The sequence below is a fragment of the Cryptotermes secundus genome, unplaced genomic scaffold (genome assembly GCF_002891405.2).
Source record: "Cryptotermes secundus unplaced genomic scaffold, Csec_1.0 scaffold318, whole genome shotgun sequence".
NCBI classification, from domain to species: domain Eukaryota; kingdom Metazoa; phylum Arthropoda; class Insecta; order Blattodea; family Kalotermitidae; genus Cryptotermes; species Cryptotermes secundus.
The window spans coordinates 1050687-1067475 of NW_019730108.1; the positions used below are offsets into that span (position 1 = coordinate 1050687).

General features: G+C 43.5%; 1 protein-coding gene across 1 annotated transcript in view; it reads left to right on the forward strand.

The window, feature by feature from the left end:
- LOC111866145 (monocarboxylate transporter 2) overlaps positions 1-13880 on the forward strand; it is a 97239-nt gene extending 83359 nt beyond the window's left edge. The window contains exons 2-9 of the mRNA XM_033752130.1: positions 2951-3136; positions 3660-3807; positions 4428-4704; positions 7557-7816; positions 8875-8996; positions 10385-10845; positions 11950-12047; positions 13046-13880. Coding sequence (XP_033608021.1) covers positions 2951-3136; positions 3660-3807; positions 4428-4704; positions 7557-7816; positions 8875-8996; positions 10385-10845; positions 11950-12047; positions 13046-13241 — 1748 coding nt within the window. The 3' untranslated portion in view covers positions 13242-13880. The remainder of the gene's footprint in view (positions 1-2950; positions 3137-3659; positions 3808-4427; positions 4705-7556; positions 7817-8874; positions 8997-10384; positions 10846-11949; positions 12048-13045) is intronic.
- The last annotated feature ends 2909 nt before the right edge of the window (positions 13881-16789 follow it).

Consider the following 16789-nt stretch of genomic DNA (forward strand, 5'->3'; position numbering starts at 1 on the left):
CGCGTGCTTAATGCCGGACTGTTCGCTAGAAGTCAGTTTGCATCCGCAAGGTTTTCCGTGGTTTTCCTTGGTCCTAGAGCAAATGCTGAGATTGTACACAAATTCTACGTTGCACTACAATCCTCACATGCAGTCCTCCCAATGTCATCAAAATGTCACCATAACGCAGCCCTTCCAGCGTCGTATAAAAATTTAGTTCCGCTCATATGCATGAACACTACCAGAAGGACAAGTGGGCACTGCCTGGGAACCATCAAAACCGGAAATGTAGTTTCTAGTCTCCCCCTCAAATGTAGTGTATCTCACTACCTCCCCACTTTGTTTCTTTCCTTCTCTTTCTTTCTGTGAAGCGTCGAAGTGTTAAATGCGAATCGTGCTATGATGTCACAGCGCGTCGCTATGACGACACACGTGTTGAGCTGTCTCTCTGCCGGCACGGTTCCGAAACTGCGGCCTATAGCGCTTGGACGTCAAGGCAGTATGCTGTTGTATCGGCATGTATTCCTTCGGGCCAAGCATCGCTCCTGCTTCCTGAATTGGGGCGTTCTTGGTCACCTTCGCTGTAACAGGATACTGTTTTAGTGGAGTTACTCAAGATACGCGGGTTCAAACCCGGCGGAGGTCGTGGAATTTTTAAGGGCGGAAAAATTCAGGGAACAAGTCCTCCGGGAGGGACTTGTAAGCCGTGGGTCCCGTACGGCACGTAAAAGATCCCCATGTCTCTAGGAGACCTCTGAGCAAAATTAGGCAACAAGTTTCCCGCCCAAGTAGTTTCCAATGCCTCTGGTAGATGGGGGAAATATCAGGTACCGAGGGCCGACCTCGTTGGCTGAACGGGGCTGATAGCACGCACCAGTACCGGTAAGGTATGGCGACAGTAGAAATTAAAGGGGGACGCACAATGGACTAATAACTGGTCTAAGTGCATGGGGAAACCAACCCCCTCTAATAATAATAATAATAAAATAATAAATAGTGGAGTTAGAGACATAGAAACTAGAGTGGCCTGAAAATTCAGGCTCTGGCGGACGCAAGGTATGACCGGCTGGTGCAGACTGCTTCGGAAACTGGGAACTGGACACCCCTCGTGAGTAATCCAGTTCAATCAAGGCTTTGATTTGGTGAATCCACGCCCAGCTTTGGACTCACGACCACTTTGAGCGCCCTGTCTGCGGTCCTGTGGCCGCTCTGTTCACACAGATGTTGGCAATCTGGCGACTTGCGCTTTCGTGTAGTTGACATAGGCCACAGGGGGCTCGAGCGAAATGCAACAGCAGCCAGACAGGTGAAGTTCTCGAGTGTTGTCACCCATGAGGCTTCTTCCTGTCGCCTCAGTGCGATAATCTGGAAATGTTTATAATTTCAAGAAAACAAACAACGCATAAGAGAATGTCCATATCCGTCCGCACATTCCAGCCGGAGAACTGCCTGACGGATTCTGGCAAATGTTTACGTCGCCATTATGTCATAGAAGGTGAAAGGTAAAAAAAGTAAAATTGTCCTGTGCTTAACTACTTAAGCACTATACCATGAAGGCGAACAGGGGAGTGCACATGTAACGCCACTACTCTTGCCCTCGGCACTAGCTGGAGGTGAGTGATCAGCTTCAAGCCCCGACCGCTTTGCTGCCAGAGAAAAATCTGTCGGTACCCATTGGATAGGAGGCTGGGTGGGCCCCACAGGCGGTACTGGTCATCGGAATTTTGTACTTTTACAGTAGAAGCTTTTGATATAGGATTCGCTGCAGCGCAAACTTCTGAATGGAGATGGAGGCAGTACATTATTCCGAAACGTCGGCGAACTCTTTATCAAACTACATTTCGTCACCGAACCGGCTAGTCTAGAGGCGACATTGTAGGTTTATATTCAGTAGACGATCTGTTCTGTTCATCTGAGTACTCAGGCCTTCCGTCCTCCCAGGAGAATTCTGGGATAGGACTACCATTAGACCATGGCTGCGTCCTTCCAGATCTTCCAGATACTATCCAATTTATCTTCTGATGCTCTGTAGCCTGGGGGATGAATTCGTTGTTGGATGCACAGCGCGTCTCTTCCCAGAGGGCGCCGGCACTCGGCCGAAACATGTAGTTGTGTTCTGTAGCACGACAAACAGAGAGGGCAATGAGTTGCCTTGAAACCGGACGGCAAGATGCAAAACAGCTAATTGTACCGTCGTCACGGCGGAAAACATAAATCATTGGCAACGAATGAAACAGACGAACGGAGGGGGGATATGTGACGTCATCTAAAGATAAACAATGTGTATTAATGATCACGGTCGCCTGGCCAAGCAGCTCATTTGCGTTTCAAATCTCGAATGCAGCCGCTTCTGTTCGGCGACATTTATTATCCTCTAGAAACTAGGCGTCAGGGTTATTCTACCGGGGGTCACCAAATATGGTCACATTCACGCACCAGACTGCAGGCCGTAAGGACCTATCTGCATAGCGTTAACATAAGGACGAAACCCGAAAGTGAGAGTAGCAGTATGTACAGAGTGTGCCATAATTACCTCTTGCCCTGTGTTGCAGTCTGGCCGGGGCGTTTTGTACCGCTCCTTAATCGCTCTTATGATGACAGCATTTTCAGGCGCATGTTGGGTATATGGTACACGAGTATATTGCGTGTCCAACTATCCGTTTTTCGCAGTGTGTTGTAGGCTGACTGGGGAGCGCTGTCGACTGCCGAAGTGCTGTTGGTCCCTCCCATGAAGACGGCCTTTTGCAGGCTCCAGATTTAAGCACGCGAGAATAACATATACCGCATGTCCCACAAACTACCTCAGTTTCCCTCTCTGCGTTACAGGCTGGATGCGGGCTTCCTTCATCGCTTAGCGCTGTTTTTCTCTCCTAAGACGATTGTGTTTTGCAGGTACAGTATCATAACAAGTGACTAACGATATATACCGCATGTCTCACAAACTACCACAATTTCCTGAATTGTGTTGCAGGCTGGCTGGGGGCGCTTTCAACAGCTGTAGCGCTGCTGATCTCGCCTGTAACAATAGCGTTCTGCAGGCGTAAGTCAACCCGAGTAACAGCCGTGCTAGGCGGGCTGGTCACTGCACTGGGGTGCCTGTTTACGTCATTCGCCTCTCAGTTTCACCAGTTGTTCTTCAGCTATGGGACTGTCATAGGTACGTCGTAATGTCACAACTGGAATCATACAGTGTTACGCAGGATCTGACAAGTGATGAAGTTGGTTGGTGGTGTGGTGCATTACATCTGTGTGTTATTCAGGCCACCTGTACTGAAGCCATAGAAAGAATTCCCATGAATCAACCTCCTCCACATCCTGCCTTCATCTGTTATGTTTCCCTTTTCAGTATATTTAAACTTATTCCCCTCCAGTCATGTAGCCGTTCTGTTGATGCTGATTATGGTCACCTAGACTTGCTGACCTAGGCCAGAGGAATTGGGTGGGAATGTAGCAGTAGGAACAGAGTAAGGACCCCAGAGTCCACAAGATGCATGTCCTTAATCTCAGTGCAGTAGTGTAAGGGAAGTGAAATCAAGCCTATTACAAATAGGCTGGACAGCAGGTAGCGTGGAGAAACAAGAAATGTGTCTAGAATTTCGATCGGCATATCTATTAGAAGCATTCACTTGTGCTCAAAATTTTGGTCGATATTGTTAAACTGGATTATACCACTGTTTCAGGTATTGGTGTTGGTATGACACGTGACTGCTCCACACTGATGGTGGCACAGTACTTCAAGAGACGTCGTGAATTTGTGGAAATCTTCATTGTTTCAGGGAGTGGCCTGGGGATAGCTGTCATGTCAGCCTTTATCAAAGGGGCCATCAGGTACTGCTCACACATTTTTCAGTGTTACCTATGCATCCCAGTAGAAAATTAATTGTTTTCCAATATAGCGTAGTTGGCTGGATGACCAAGGGGTTGGGACCTGGTAGGGTCAAGAATTTTTTATTCTCCATGTTGTCAAGATGAGCTCTGGGACCCACCTAGCTTCCTATCCAATAGGTACCAGGAGCTCCTTCCCCAAGGAAGAAGCATCTGGCGTTTGAAGCTGACCATTCACCTCCAACTACTGCTAGGTGATGAAAATGTGGATCTATACATCCATTCCCCATACGTCTTCATGATGTAGTGTTTAATTAGTTAAGCACAGGCACAATTTCACATTTTTCTACCCAAGAGTGCTAGATGAATACAGAGATCTAGTACAGGGCTGCTAGAGTATCGAGTGGCACCTACAAGTTCATGAAGCCTGCAGGTAGGAAGGAAAATGCTGGACAGAAACCAATGGGGGAGCACTGCTGAGGATGTTATAGCCTCACAGGGCTGACTCGCCACAGAATGAGAACAAGAAGCAAGTTCCAAGCCGCCAGAATTTGCATTGTTACATCCTGGCCAATAGGGCTCCAGACCACTCAGTGTACTCTGTACTTCTGTTATTGTTTCAGTGCAATTGGCTGGAGACTGGGGCTGCAGGCTGTCACCGGAGTCGTGTTCCTTACCTTTATTCTTGGCACCTTCTACCGCTCTGCGTCTCTCTATCACCCACAGAGACGCGCCATCTTGCATCTCAAGAACCAAAAGCGGAAGATCAAGGACAAGAACAAGGTTGATGACAGACCCCCATTCTTCGACTTCAGCACTCTGCGTAGTAAGACAGTGCGCATCCTCTTGGTTTCAACTGGCATCAGCTCCTTTGGTATCAACACACCCATCTTCTACCTGGTCAGTTACTTGTTTTCCTAACTACAAACCATCCGATATCATCATTCTGCACAAGAATTGTGTATATTGTGAAGATAAAAATTTTAGAAGCATCTATAGAAGTCCACAGCAGTACCCCCACCTCATTATTTTGCATGGCACCAATATTTTTGATACATAATTAAAGAAAACAGAATTAATGTATCAGTTCATGTTTTGGCATTCATGGTGGTTGTTTATAAGTGTCAGCACAGAACAGGTGGCAATATTAACACCTCACATTCCTCGTGGAGTGAAGGTGAGGAAAACAGTTTCAGAAGCTATTCATAGTAATCACAGACCGAGAGAAATTTGTGTAGACTACATGCATTACACCTGTGTTGTAATAGGTAGAGAATTTTATATTTTGAAATAATATTGTATTGTAGCAGCTCATCATCATCATCATCAGTAATCTGTCAAGACGACAGGTCCACAGTCTCTTTCAAAACAATTCCTCCACTTAATGCGATCTAGAGCTTTCTCCTTCAAATGACAGTATCCTCTTCTGTCCCCAAGGTCATCCAGCATCTTCTTACGTCTTCTTCCTCGTCTTCTTGTCACTTCTATCCGCCCATCTATCTTTCCTTTGATAGCTTCTTTTAGAAGGCAGTTTCTGCGTAAAACATGACCAATCCAATTAGCCTTCCGTTTTCTTATTTCATGTAGGATATTCCTCTGCTCACTGACTCTAATTAACACTTCTTCATTTCTCACATAATCGGTCCAACTGATCTTCTCCATTCTTCTCCAACACNCATGGCAATCCTGGATTTAATTTCACAAGTACACCTTCCATCATCTGTTAACAAGCTACCCAAATATTTAAAACATTTCACATTCTCCACTTGTTTTTGGTCTATCTTTATTGTGACTGGGGTTGGTTGTCTCGAAATTTTCATTACTTTTGTTTTCTCCACATTCATTTCCATGCCATAGCCATAAATAAGTGATGAGCTGTAGCAGCTCATCACTTATTTATTCCTGTTAAATTATTATTGCTTTTTAAAACCTTTAAAAGTTCTAAAAAGCAAGTTGCATATGAGTTGGATAATAATTGACAGGAATAAATTTATACTTCGAAATTGCAGGACTAAAGGTAGTCGAGCAAATGTTAGCTACCTGTCTACTTCGCTACACAGTGTCACATCTCAGAAGACTGTAACCTTAATACTGACTGCTGTCAAAACCTCAAATCTCACAGAATAATCAGAGCCTATTTTGGTAACCAGCTCTGAAATATAGCAGATTTGAGGTTTTCATCATGGTGACCATGAAGATTGCTGGCTGCATGGATGTGACACCATGCTCTCTAGTAGAGAGTTGCCAGCATTTTGGAGGAACTTACCCTGAGGATGCAAGCATGAGGTCTCTCTGAATTGTTGGTAACATTCTACCAGACTACACGGTGTCACATTCCAGAAGGCAGTAATCTTCAGTACTTAAATAAGACGTGCGTTAACAACAGAAACAGAAAACAGAAATGTATATGGCTATTATGTGTGGTGCACATAAGTATCTTAGTCCTTAAAACTGTTAAAACATGAAAATCTTGTTTAAATTGAATGATAGAAAAGTACTCATCAGTTAATTAGTGTTTCTTGTTGTGCTCACACACGAGAAGTGGTTACTGTAACCAGGATTTCTCAACACTTCTGATGCATTGACCAGTAAAATGGTGATCTGTTCTCAGAGAGCTATTCTTTACCCTGTGCCTTATAATATGCTATGCAGATTTAGTGATCATTACGGTATCTGACTGTGTTTATTTATAATATTAGAAGTTAAAAAGATTTGTGTGGTATTACAATATAACAGTAAGTAAGTAAGTGAAGTAATGGTATCCCTGTAACAGGCCGTGGAGGTCCATAGGGTTGCAAGATGTTGAGGTTCCCACATTTTCTAGACAATCGGCTCATAGATGGCGGTAAGCTTGCTAGCCGTACACACTGGCCGATCTTTAGCCCCAAGAATATTCCAATAACATTCCTGATATTCACTTCTGTTAGAGGCTGAGTCAACCCCAGGGCCATAGTGTGGCTGGAAGTATTAAGTCAATTGAAAAAAATCCAGTGACCTCATCATCATCAGTAATCTGTCAGACGACAGGTTCACAGTCTCTTCCAAAACAAGTCCTCCACTTAATGTGATCTAGAGCTTTCTCCTTCAAATGACAGTATCCTCTTCTGTCCCCAAGGTCACCCAGCATCTTCTTACGTCTTCTTCCTCGCCTTCTTGTCTCTTCTATCCACCCCTCTATCTTTCCTTTAATAACTTCTTTTAGAAGGCAGTTTCTGCGTAAAACATGACCAATCCAATTAGCCTTCCGTTTTCTTATTTCGTGTAGGATATTCCTCTGCTCACTGACTCTAATTAACACTTCTTCATTTCTCACATAATCGGTCCAACTGATCTTCTCCATCCTTCTCCAACACCACATTTTGAAACTTTCCAGATGTTTCTGATCTATTGCCCTAAGTGTCCATGTTTCAGCCCCATACAGAGCTATGCTCCAAATGTAGCATTTCACTAGTTTCTTCCTCATAACAACTTTATTAAGTATTTGCAGTATGAAACTTAAAATCTTCATATGATACTTACAAAAGAAAAGTTAACCTCATTTTGTGGTATTCACACTATAAAGACTAACATCTGTATATGTTATTTACAGTACGAAAGTTGATGACTTTTTATGTGATATTTACAATATGAAATTTAACATGTTAATGTGATATTTGCAGTATTCAAGTTGATGTCTCTGTGGGCTGTTAAATTGAAGAGACCGAGGTGCATTACCATGTCTGTTAGCTACATGTGTTTGTATTGAAATGCAGGCTCATCAGGTAGAGCAGGAGGGGCTGGGTGACACAGCCGTGCTGCTTCAGACATACCTAGGACTTGCCTGGACACTGGGATGTGCTGCATTTGGTCTGGTGGTAGTCCAGAACTCTGTCGAGTGCCGCATTGCACGTCAGTACCTCTGTCAGGCTGCAGTGTTCATGTGTGGGCTATCCATCCTGGCATTGACAGCTGTCCATGGCAACTATCATGGCTATGTTATGTTCGCATGGATCTATGGTATTTTCTGCGGAGGGTATGTTGCTGCCTCACGTTTGTGAGGGCTTTAATTTGGATCTTTTGTTGAATATTCTGAGGTTTCATTGTGCTTATGTGCAGAAAGAGTGTGCCATAGCTCAAGCAGTTAGTCCCTGGCTTCCCACCGCGGCAGCCCGGGTTTGATCCCAGGTCTGATCAAGTGGGATTTGTGGTGGACAAAGTGGCGCTGGGGCGGGTTTACTCTGAGTACTTTGTTTTCCCCTGCCAATCTTCATTCCACCAAATTCTCCATCATCATAATCACCCGGGGCAGGCTACAATAGGCCAATCAGTGGCCGCTGCGCCGAGGGGACCCCGTTAGACTCCAATCCACAACTAAGCAAATTAAAAAAAAAATTATGTGTAGATATATCAGAATAGTACATTACAGATCATGATCACTTCATGTTATGTCCTGTCTCTGTGTTAATTATCCAAAATGCATGTCTTTTGGGGCTTTTAGATTATTAAACGTCTTCTCACGATTAACTTCGGCTCACAGTACGATGAGATGTATACACTGACAGTTTGTGTTCTTCATTGTGTCATAGGAACTGAGGTACCTTTGAATGTTAACATCATTTTCTGGCCTGTGATGCCTGTAAATAAGCAGACTGCCCCAAGCTGTAATTTCTCTGACGTGTAACCAGTTGAATCCAGGCCAGGGTGCTGACTATGCATCCTTCTAGTAAATGCTGGGCTAGTGTTTCATATTGGGCTGTGCCCGTGTCCTTTCGCATCCTTCCCAATTCATTTTTCAGTTACCATCCAATCATTCAGAGCCTGAGGACCTTGATTTATTATCCACCTTGAGGACAGATGTAGAACTGAATTATGGGTATGTATCTACATGACTACATGATGCCATGTCCCAGAAGTCCGTAATCAGATTTTCTTATTTTTCAGTGCGTAAAGTGTGTCACAGTTTTTGCCTACACTTTGTATTATTTCCTTTGTGATGAAAACAGTATGGGAAAAATATTGAAACATGAAATACATCTAGAATTTTGGATACAAAATAGTGACTTGTAAACCTGTTGACTGGTTTCTCTACAGGTACCATTACTCCCTCAAGATGTACACATATGAACGTGTGAGGGCACGCAACTTTGCGCGCACCTGGGGATTTGTGCAGTGCTCACAGGCTATCCCAATTGCTATTGGGGTTCCCATATCAGGTGAGTGTCTGCATCTTCACACTTGTCAATATGACCTCCAGATGTGTGCTTGCTGGGCCCATAATATTATGGGCACCTACAAGTATCTATACTGAGCCCATATCGTTATAGGCTAGACTTTGGAAATACTACAACATTTATTTTGAAGCACATAATAGGATTTTATATAGATATTTTAAACAAAACTGGATAGCAAGTTCTGACTAAAATATAACCTTGATTTTCTTTCCACAAGTGGTAATATGATTTTTGTTTCTTCTTCTCCCCTCTCTGTGTCTCGTGTGACTGTATTTATGTCCACTCTTCCTCTACTCTCTTGTGTATGTCTTCTGTCACTTGGTCCATAATCTTGCCCCTGGTTTTCCCAGTACTCATTTATTTTCCACCTCATTATTTGTGCTCTAAAAGGAGTCTACCTTGATCCTCATCCACAAAGGCCAATTTTTATTGAGAATGTGGTAAAAGGTAAAAAAAGGTAAACTTGTCCCTATGCTTCACTAATTAAGCACTACGCCATGAAGACGTATGGTGGAGTAAATGTATAGATCCACATTTTTTGTCTTTGGCACTAGTTGGAGGTGAGTGGTCAAGTTCACACCATGGCTGCTTTATCCCCTGGGAAAGAGCCCCTGGTACCCATTGGGTAGGAGTTTGGGTGGACTCCAGAGCCAGTCTGGATGACATGGAGAAGAGAAAATTGACTCTACAAATTCTTGACTCTACCGGGACTTAAACTCGAACCCCTCAATCATCTGGCCCATAGCCAGTTACTATACTGACTATGCTATCCCAGCTCCCTATTGAGAATGTGGTAACCAGACAAATATTTTGTTCACCAGGAGAAGGCAGATAAATACTCACTGCCAGCTTGCATAGGCTTTGGCCTCTGCTTGGCCTGCTGGGGTAGGTTCTTCCTGTTTTACTGTTTGTCCTAAACACATGCAGAATGTGTGTAAGTTCATGGGAGGAAAACAGAATTTGAAGGTGAGACTAATTGTTGTATGTTGATCTTAACTTCTGTGGATGTGGCTGGCCATTTCTTCTGTGCCATGTGATGTTGCCAGCCCTCAAAACCCTAATTGCTGTATGCCAAGTGGGAAATCAGTCATCAGCCAATATACGTGGGTTTCCATTGGTGGCCTAGTGACCTTATTTTCCAAGCCTTGCCCATCCATGCATCATTATATCCTTACTTTGTCCAACCATTACAGTGTTTCAACTTTCAGATTTTCTCTCGGTGTTTCTTCCTTCATTTACATGTGTACCGTAGAAGCTTCATTTTCACCAATTGCAAACTGTTTGATCTCTCTTCAATCAAGCCAGTGCCACATAAGACCCAGCAGCACTCGACTGCACTTGCAACTTGCTGTTATTCTCATATAATACAGGTTACATCAATGTTGGCTGTGGCGGTAAGGCAGGATACTACTTCAGCTCCACCTGTGTGTTGGTCGGCAGTCTCACACTCTTCTTTATTGACTTGCACCGACGGAACTTGGCACGGCACAAGCACACTCGCGCCAATGGCACACAGCACCTGTGTGTTTCTGAGACCTGCCCCCAGAGGCGGCGTCTCTCCTTCAGCCAAGAACCAGACAACAATGACCCAGGGGGTGGTATGATGGTGCCCCCTATGGTAGCAGTGGGTCCCAGTGCAGGGGCAGATCAAGTGGCAGGGGCACCTTTACCAGCAGAGCTACTGGGGGGAGCAGGCAACTTGCTGCTTGCGACAGGCGACAAGCCGGAGCTGACCTGCATATCGGAGGAGGGCATAGCGGACATGGACCTTCCCGACAATTTATTGGATGACCTGGACTACATAGGGGACTGCATTACATCATGTAACAAGGTAATGGGGCATATGGATCTGGTAGATGATTTGACATACACAGCAGTGTTAAATCATGAAACGAGTTACATATAAGGACATTACATCAGCACTGATGTTTGAATCTGAGCTGGGAACTTCCTCTTAGGTTTGCACAGTGTTGAATATTACAACATCTTCATCTGGAATGTCATGGCGTGTAGTCTGGTGGATAAGTACAAACCTGCTGCCGCCAGCTTCAGGTTATAAGTGATACATATAGATGGAGATGCACTGGAACTGGTGACATGCACTGCCATTCACTGCTACAGGCAGTTTCACATTAGTACCGAAGTGAGATACACCCTTAGAATTGTACTTTATTTGTGCCACTGTGTCTGCTAGGTATCCTATGATTTGATTGGCTGACACTTAAGAGGCTGGTTTTATATTGCATGTAGTTCACATACATGTCAGCAGATGGCACAACAGACAGTGTATAGAATTAGTCTTGTCAACTTCTGAACCAAATACAATGAATGTTTACTAAAACACATGAAAATCAGAGTTCAGGAGTGAAATATTTTTCAGCACTACCTCTTAGTGGCATTAAACAGTTTTCCAAACTGAGTACTGTGTGTTTGCAGGCCATAATCATGAACCTCAGGATTACTCAGTCACAATTACATATAATTTTAGGTTTGTAAAGTACTTTTCCAAAGTTCAGATATATTTAAATGAAGTGTCAAAATAAAGTAATAATGTAATCATCATCATCAGTGGCAAGACGCCCCTTTTTGAGCCACAGCCCTCCTTAGAGGATTCTGCCGGATTGCGTCCGGCTTTTACTTCTTTGGATTTTGCAACAGTGATTTTTTTACGGAGCAAAGGCATCAGCCTTGCATCCAACCCCTGATCTGAAGGGCCAGGTCTCTGTATTCATGTCCCCCAGTGACAGGGTGGACCAGTTATACCCTCAGGCATTGGATTCCCTTATTGTTGCCCTCTACGACTCTCAGGGCTACAGTGGAGGCATTCTAACCCAGGTCCACGTGGGGAAAAATAATAATATTAACAAGTCCAATACATTTATGACTTGCCTTGGGTCTGTGAACAGTTATCATCAAAACTCATGTTACATTGCAGGTTGAGAACTACTTAATGCTGAGTGAGTTTGAGAACAACCTGATTGCTGAGATGCCGGTGATCCTGGACAGGAAAGGGCGGCGCTGGTCTGTCGCCAGGTGAGCTAAGTCATGCAGCCAATCCCTTCTAACACACAGCAACATCACAATTCCAGTTTGGGGCCCACTGAGGTCTCTGTTTGCAACCTTTGTTTCATTTACTGCAGAGTGAGACTTGTTCTCAAGAGCACAGGTATCTCGCTGCACAGAAGAAAAAACCGTTGTTCCTTAGAAATCTGCTAAATACTCGTAGACACTCTATCAAAAAATATTTCATATGAAAGTTGACAATGCTTATGAGTCTATATTTTTTGTCATATACAAATCTTTTATACAGTAGATGCGAGAGTGTGCTGCCTGATCAGGGCTGTTATATTTCTGGGACCCCAGAATCAAATTTAATTAAAACCACAGAGTTTTCAAGACAAGACATCTAGACAGATTCATCGGTATTTAAATACACATGCTTCTTCATACTGTTACGTGTTAGGGTGTGTGCGTGACTTATAGACGGGATTTTGGTTTGGATGATTGGATTTATTGACAGGGCACTGTTACACACACACACACACACACACACACTTCAAAACAGCACTTATACTGGTCTCACTGTCATTGCAACATACTATGGAGCCTTCTTTTCACAGCCTAATTCCATTCTTGCCATTTCTTGTCAATTATTCTGCCAACTTCAGATACTCTCAATTCTCTGCTGCAGTCACTGACTCCTAATTGTAGCTGCCAAAGATCCTCATTATGTAGCCTTGGCGCAGCCCCCACAGAAAACAGAAGTTACTCTATTGTTGCATGTTGATTCAATGTAGAGATGTGTTTACTACACCATAGCGTAACAATGAGCACAGCACTGACCACAGAGAACACTGATCTTCTGTTGTTGTATGCATTCACTTCTGCAGGGGTGTTTTTACCAAGTCGTTGCCTAGCAATGAACTATTCTGGCTTTCAGGCATCATGTCACAGTATTTTAAACTGATATGTGAAAATCAAGTGTTATTCTCTAGTTTCACAAATTTTATGAGTTTGTCTGTGTTCTGCAGGCAGAACACACGACCCACGGATGACATGACCACCGAAGTGAAGGTGGATGAGGGGGAGCCAGCAACGGGAACAGGGACTCACCATGAGGCGCGACAGGGTTCTCGGGAGCTGCCCCCATTTCGAGCAAGCAATACCTGGCGCCTCATGTCAGGCCCAAAGCGAGTCATCACTGTCATTGACGAAGCATCTGTGTGATGAAAGAGGCAATACAAATAATAAGGAAAGTACCCTCACAGGCACCATGTGGCTGTCTGTCTGGTGTGCTTGAGATGCCACGCAGAACAGTAGCGCTGCTGTCGACCACCGGTGGAGAAAGAGGAAAGGAAACGTGTTTGTATTTGTATGTGAGGGGCTGACCAGTACTATGAAGTTCTGCCCCTGCTCAGGTCAGGCACCACTGCAACATGCAGCCACATTTGGATCTCAGAAGGTCACTGTTAAGATTATCAGTGGTTTCATAGTTTGGATGCTGCCGGTGTATTCTCATTTGACCTCACAGCACTACCAGGCTTGTATATGTTAATGCACTCACTCTGTAATCAGCCAAATGCTCGGTCAGAACAAAACCCCAACTTGAAGTGCAAGAATGTGATAATGTGCTGCCTGGCCAGGGCTATCAGGGTAAAAAAGAGTTATGTATTTAAGTTTTTGGTCTGTTAATAGTATCACAATAAGCTGAGCATTGACAAAGGGGTACAGATGTGGGGAGAAGGGGGGCCAGAACACATTCTTTGAGCATGCCAATAGGAGTAAGGGAAATAGTTTGAAGAATGAAGAAAGCAGTCTTCTGGGATTTGGCACCGTGTATATGTGGTGTTAACCGACGTTTCGGAGGACCGTATCGCCTCCATCTTCAGGGTAGAAGAAAAATATAAGAAATCTGCAAGCGAAGAGACCGTGAGAATCGGTAAAAGCACAGTCTGCTCCTCCGAAACGTCGGTTAACACCACATATACACGGTGCCAAATCCCAGAAGACTGCTTTCTTCATAGTCATCGCCGTGAAAGCCTCAAATCTTACATAGTTTGAAGAATATTGTCTCTGAAATGGCCCATTTTCCACTCATTGGGAAGGACAGGAAATTAAGTAGCGTCCCTTCACTTTGTTCTCCTTCTGTTGGTTGCTCAGAGCCCTGGGCCTCACTGTCCTTGTATGTGTACTACTTTCTTCTCATTCTGGGCTTATGTTCTGCCCTGAAGATGGAGACAACAGTTCCTTCAAAACATTGGTAGCAGTCTACCTTACTACACAGCATCACATCACAGAAAACATTAACCTTCATGAAATCAACATGGCTGTGAATGCTTCAAAGAAAAGATGCATCAGAACTCAATGTTATATTTCTTGACCAGCCCATGATGTTTTAAGTTCCCACTCTCTGTGTCAGTATCCCATACTTTTGTAGAAATGCAAATTGGGATGTGGTCGTCTCACTGTGGCGGACAGTCATAACTCACTGTTCCTTGGTGCCATGGGGACAGCCTTCTGGGTTTGCGGCCAGCTGCACTTGGGTATATACATTTGTATTGCTGCAGCAGGCTGGTGTTCCTGTCATTTGTTTCGGTTCAGTAGTTTGATGTGAGCTCAGTTCAGTGGTAATGTTTGTCTTTTATGTGATGTACTTAAGAAGTAATTCTTATTTGTAATTTTTGTTGTGTTGTTGTTTATGTATGGCAGATGTCTTCCTTCCTGATTTGCTCACCAGGATCAGTGATTGAAACACAGTAATTATGAACAATTTATCTAGCATGCTGTTGTGTGTTGACAACAATTTTGAATAACTGCTGAAGTGTCATCAGTCATCTTTATGTCTGTTATCAACTAGCAATGCATCAACATAATTTCTCTAGTGTAAGTTAGATGTAAGAAAAGTGGAGAAGTTCACGTTCTTACATTTAAAAGCATTTTGTACTGAGGCCATGGAAAGGTGTCCCCTCTGCACAGTATTATAATCCCTTCCAGCCCTCTCTGGTCTCTGTAAGCCATTACAAAACACTTCAGTAGTGATCGTTATGACTACCAACATCTGTATGGACACACTAGCTAAGTGAATGCAGAGCAATGTAAAGAATAATAAAGCGAATGCGCACAATGTGCATAGAGTAATTGTTTTTATTCGCGACTGTAGTCGGTTATTGATGTGGTTAAGTTTTTGCATATGGTAATGTGGCATCTACTGCACTTTTTATCACAGTGTTTACACACACACGCGTCATTTGCTTCGTGGAAATGTTCGTTCTTGCATATCTTGTGGTGGAATCCGTGTGTTGCCAACCTAGTAATTGTGTGTCGTAATTTTCTGTTGGGTCCTGTCCAGGTTCTGTCAGTCATTGCATCAGTGCTGTAGAACTCTTCCCATATTTCCTCTCTTTTTTGTTTTCTTTCTTTGATAACTTCCTCTGAGTTTTTTGTGCTTGGCAGTTGATATCTGAGTTCTTCTAATAGGAAATTTTCCTTGCAGAGTTCGTATGTTAGTCTGGATTGTGTGTTCTTAGGAAGCCCTAGCGCTAGTTTAAGGTATCTTGCCTTCACTTGTTCTATTTTCCGCAGGTTTTGTTTGGATAGTTTTTCCCAGGTTATCTCTATGCCATATAGTAGTATGGGACAAATTTTTGCATGGAATATTTTCATTGCTGTTTCTAGCGATAATAGTTGCAGGTTTCGGATGGTGTATATAGCTTTGATGGCTGCTGTGCATTTTTCTGTTATGTGTGGTGTGAATGTTGTAGATGTAGACTGCAGTGTTAAGCCGAGGTATTTATATTGTTTTACTGATTTTATGTGTTCTCCATTAAATTTTATTTCATCATTTTTTCCTTTTCTGAAAGTCATTAGTTGGGTTTTGTTTTTATTTATTTGAAGTTTGTTTTGTCTTGCCCAGTTCTCCAGTGTAGTGATATCATCGGCATACATAATTAATTGTACCCCTGTGTGTTTTTCCATTGTTTTGGCCAAGTCTGCTGTTGTAATATTTAATAGCAATGGGCTGAGGGGGTCCCCTTGCAGTACACCATTTGTTTGGGTTATTTCTTCGGATTCTGACACCGTGTCTTTTATTATGATTTTATTGTTTTTGAGGATGTCTCCTATTAGTCTTCTTGTTGTGTTTTCTTCTCCTACTATTTCCTTCAGTTTTGTTGTGATTATACTCCTGTTGAGTAGGTCGAATGCCTTGCTATAATTATAGCAAGGGAGAGAGACTATGGTACCCATTTGATAGGTTGGGTGGGCCCCAGAGCCAGTCTGGATGACATGGAGAAGGGAAAATTCTTGATCCTACCGGGACTCGAACTCCAACCCCTCATACATCCNTGGTAGTTGTTCGGGTCTTCTGGATCGCCTTTTCCCTTGTACAGTACTTTCATCAGGGATTTTCTCCAAATTTGTGGTATGGATCCAGTTTCGAGGCATCTGTTGTATAGTCCCGTTAGTGGTTTTGATATAATGTCCTTTGCTTCTTTTATATGTTCATAATATATTCCATCTGGTCCTGCGGCTTTCTTGTTTTGTGTTCTTTTTATAGCTTTTAATACTTCTGCATGTGAGATTGGTTGACATGCCCTGACGTCGTCCGTTCGGGAGCCGCTGGTGGGTGTATTTTGGCTGAGTATCTTGGTGAAATGCTGTTCCCATATCTTTATATTTACTTCTTGTGGCATTTGTTTCTTCGTTGTTTTGGTTGCCACGAACGGGTCTTTCTCGGCTTCTTCGGCTATCATTTTCCCTTCATTTTCGATGTGTTC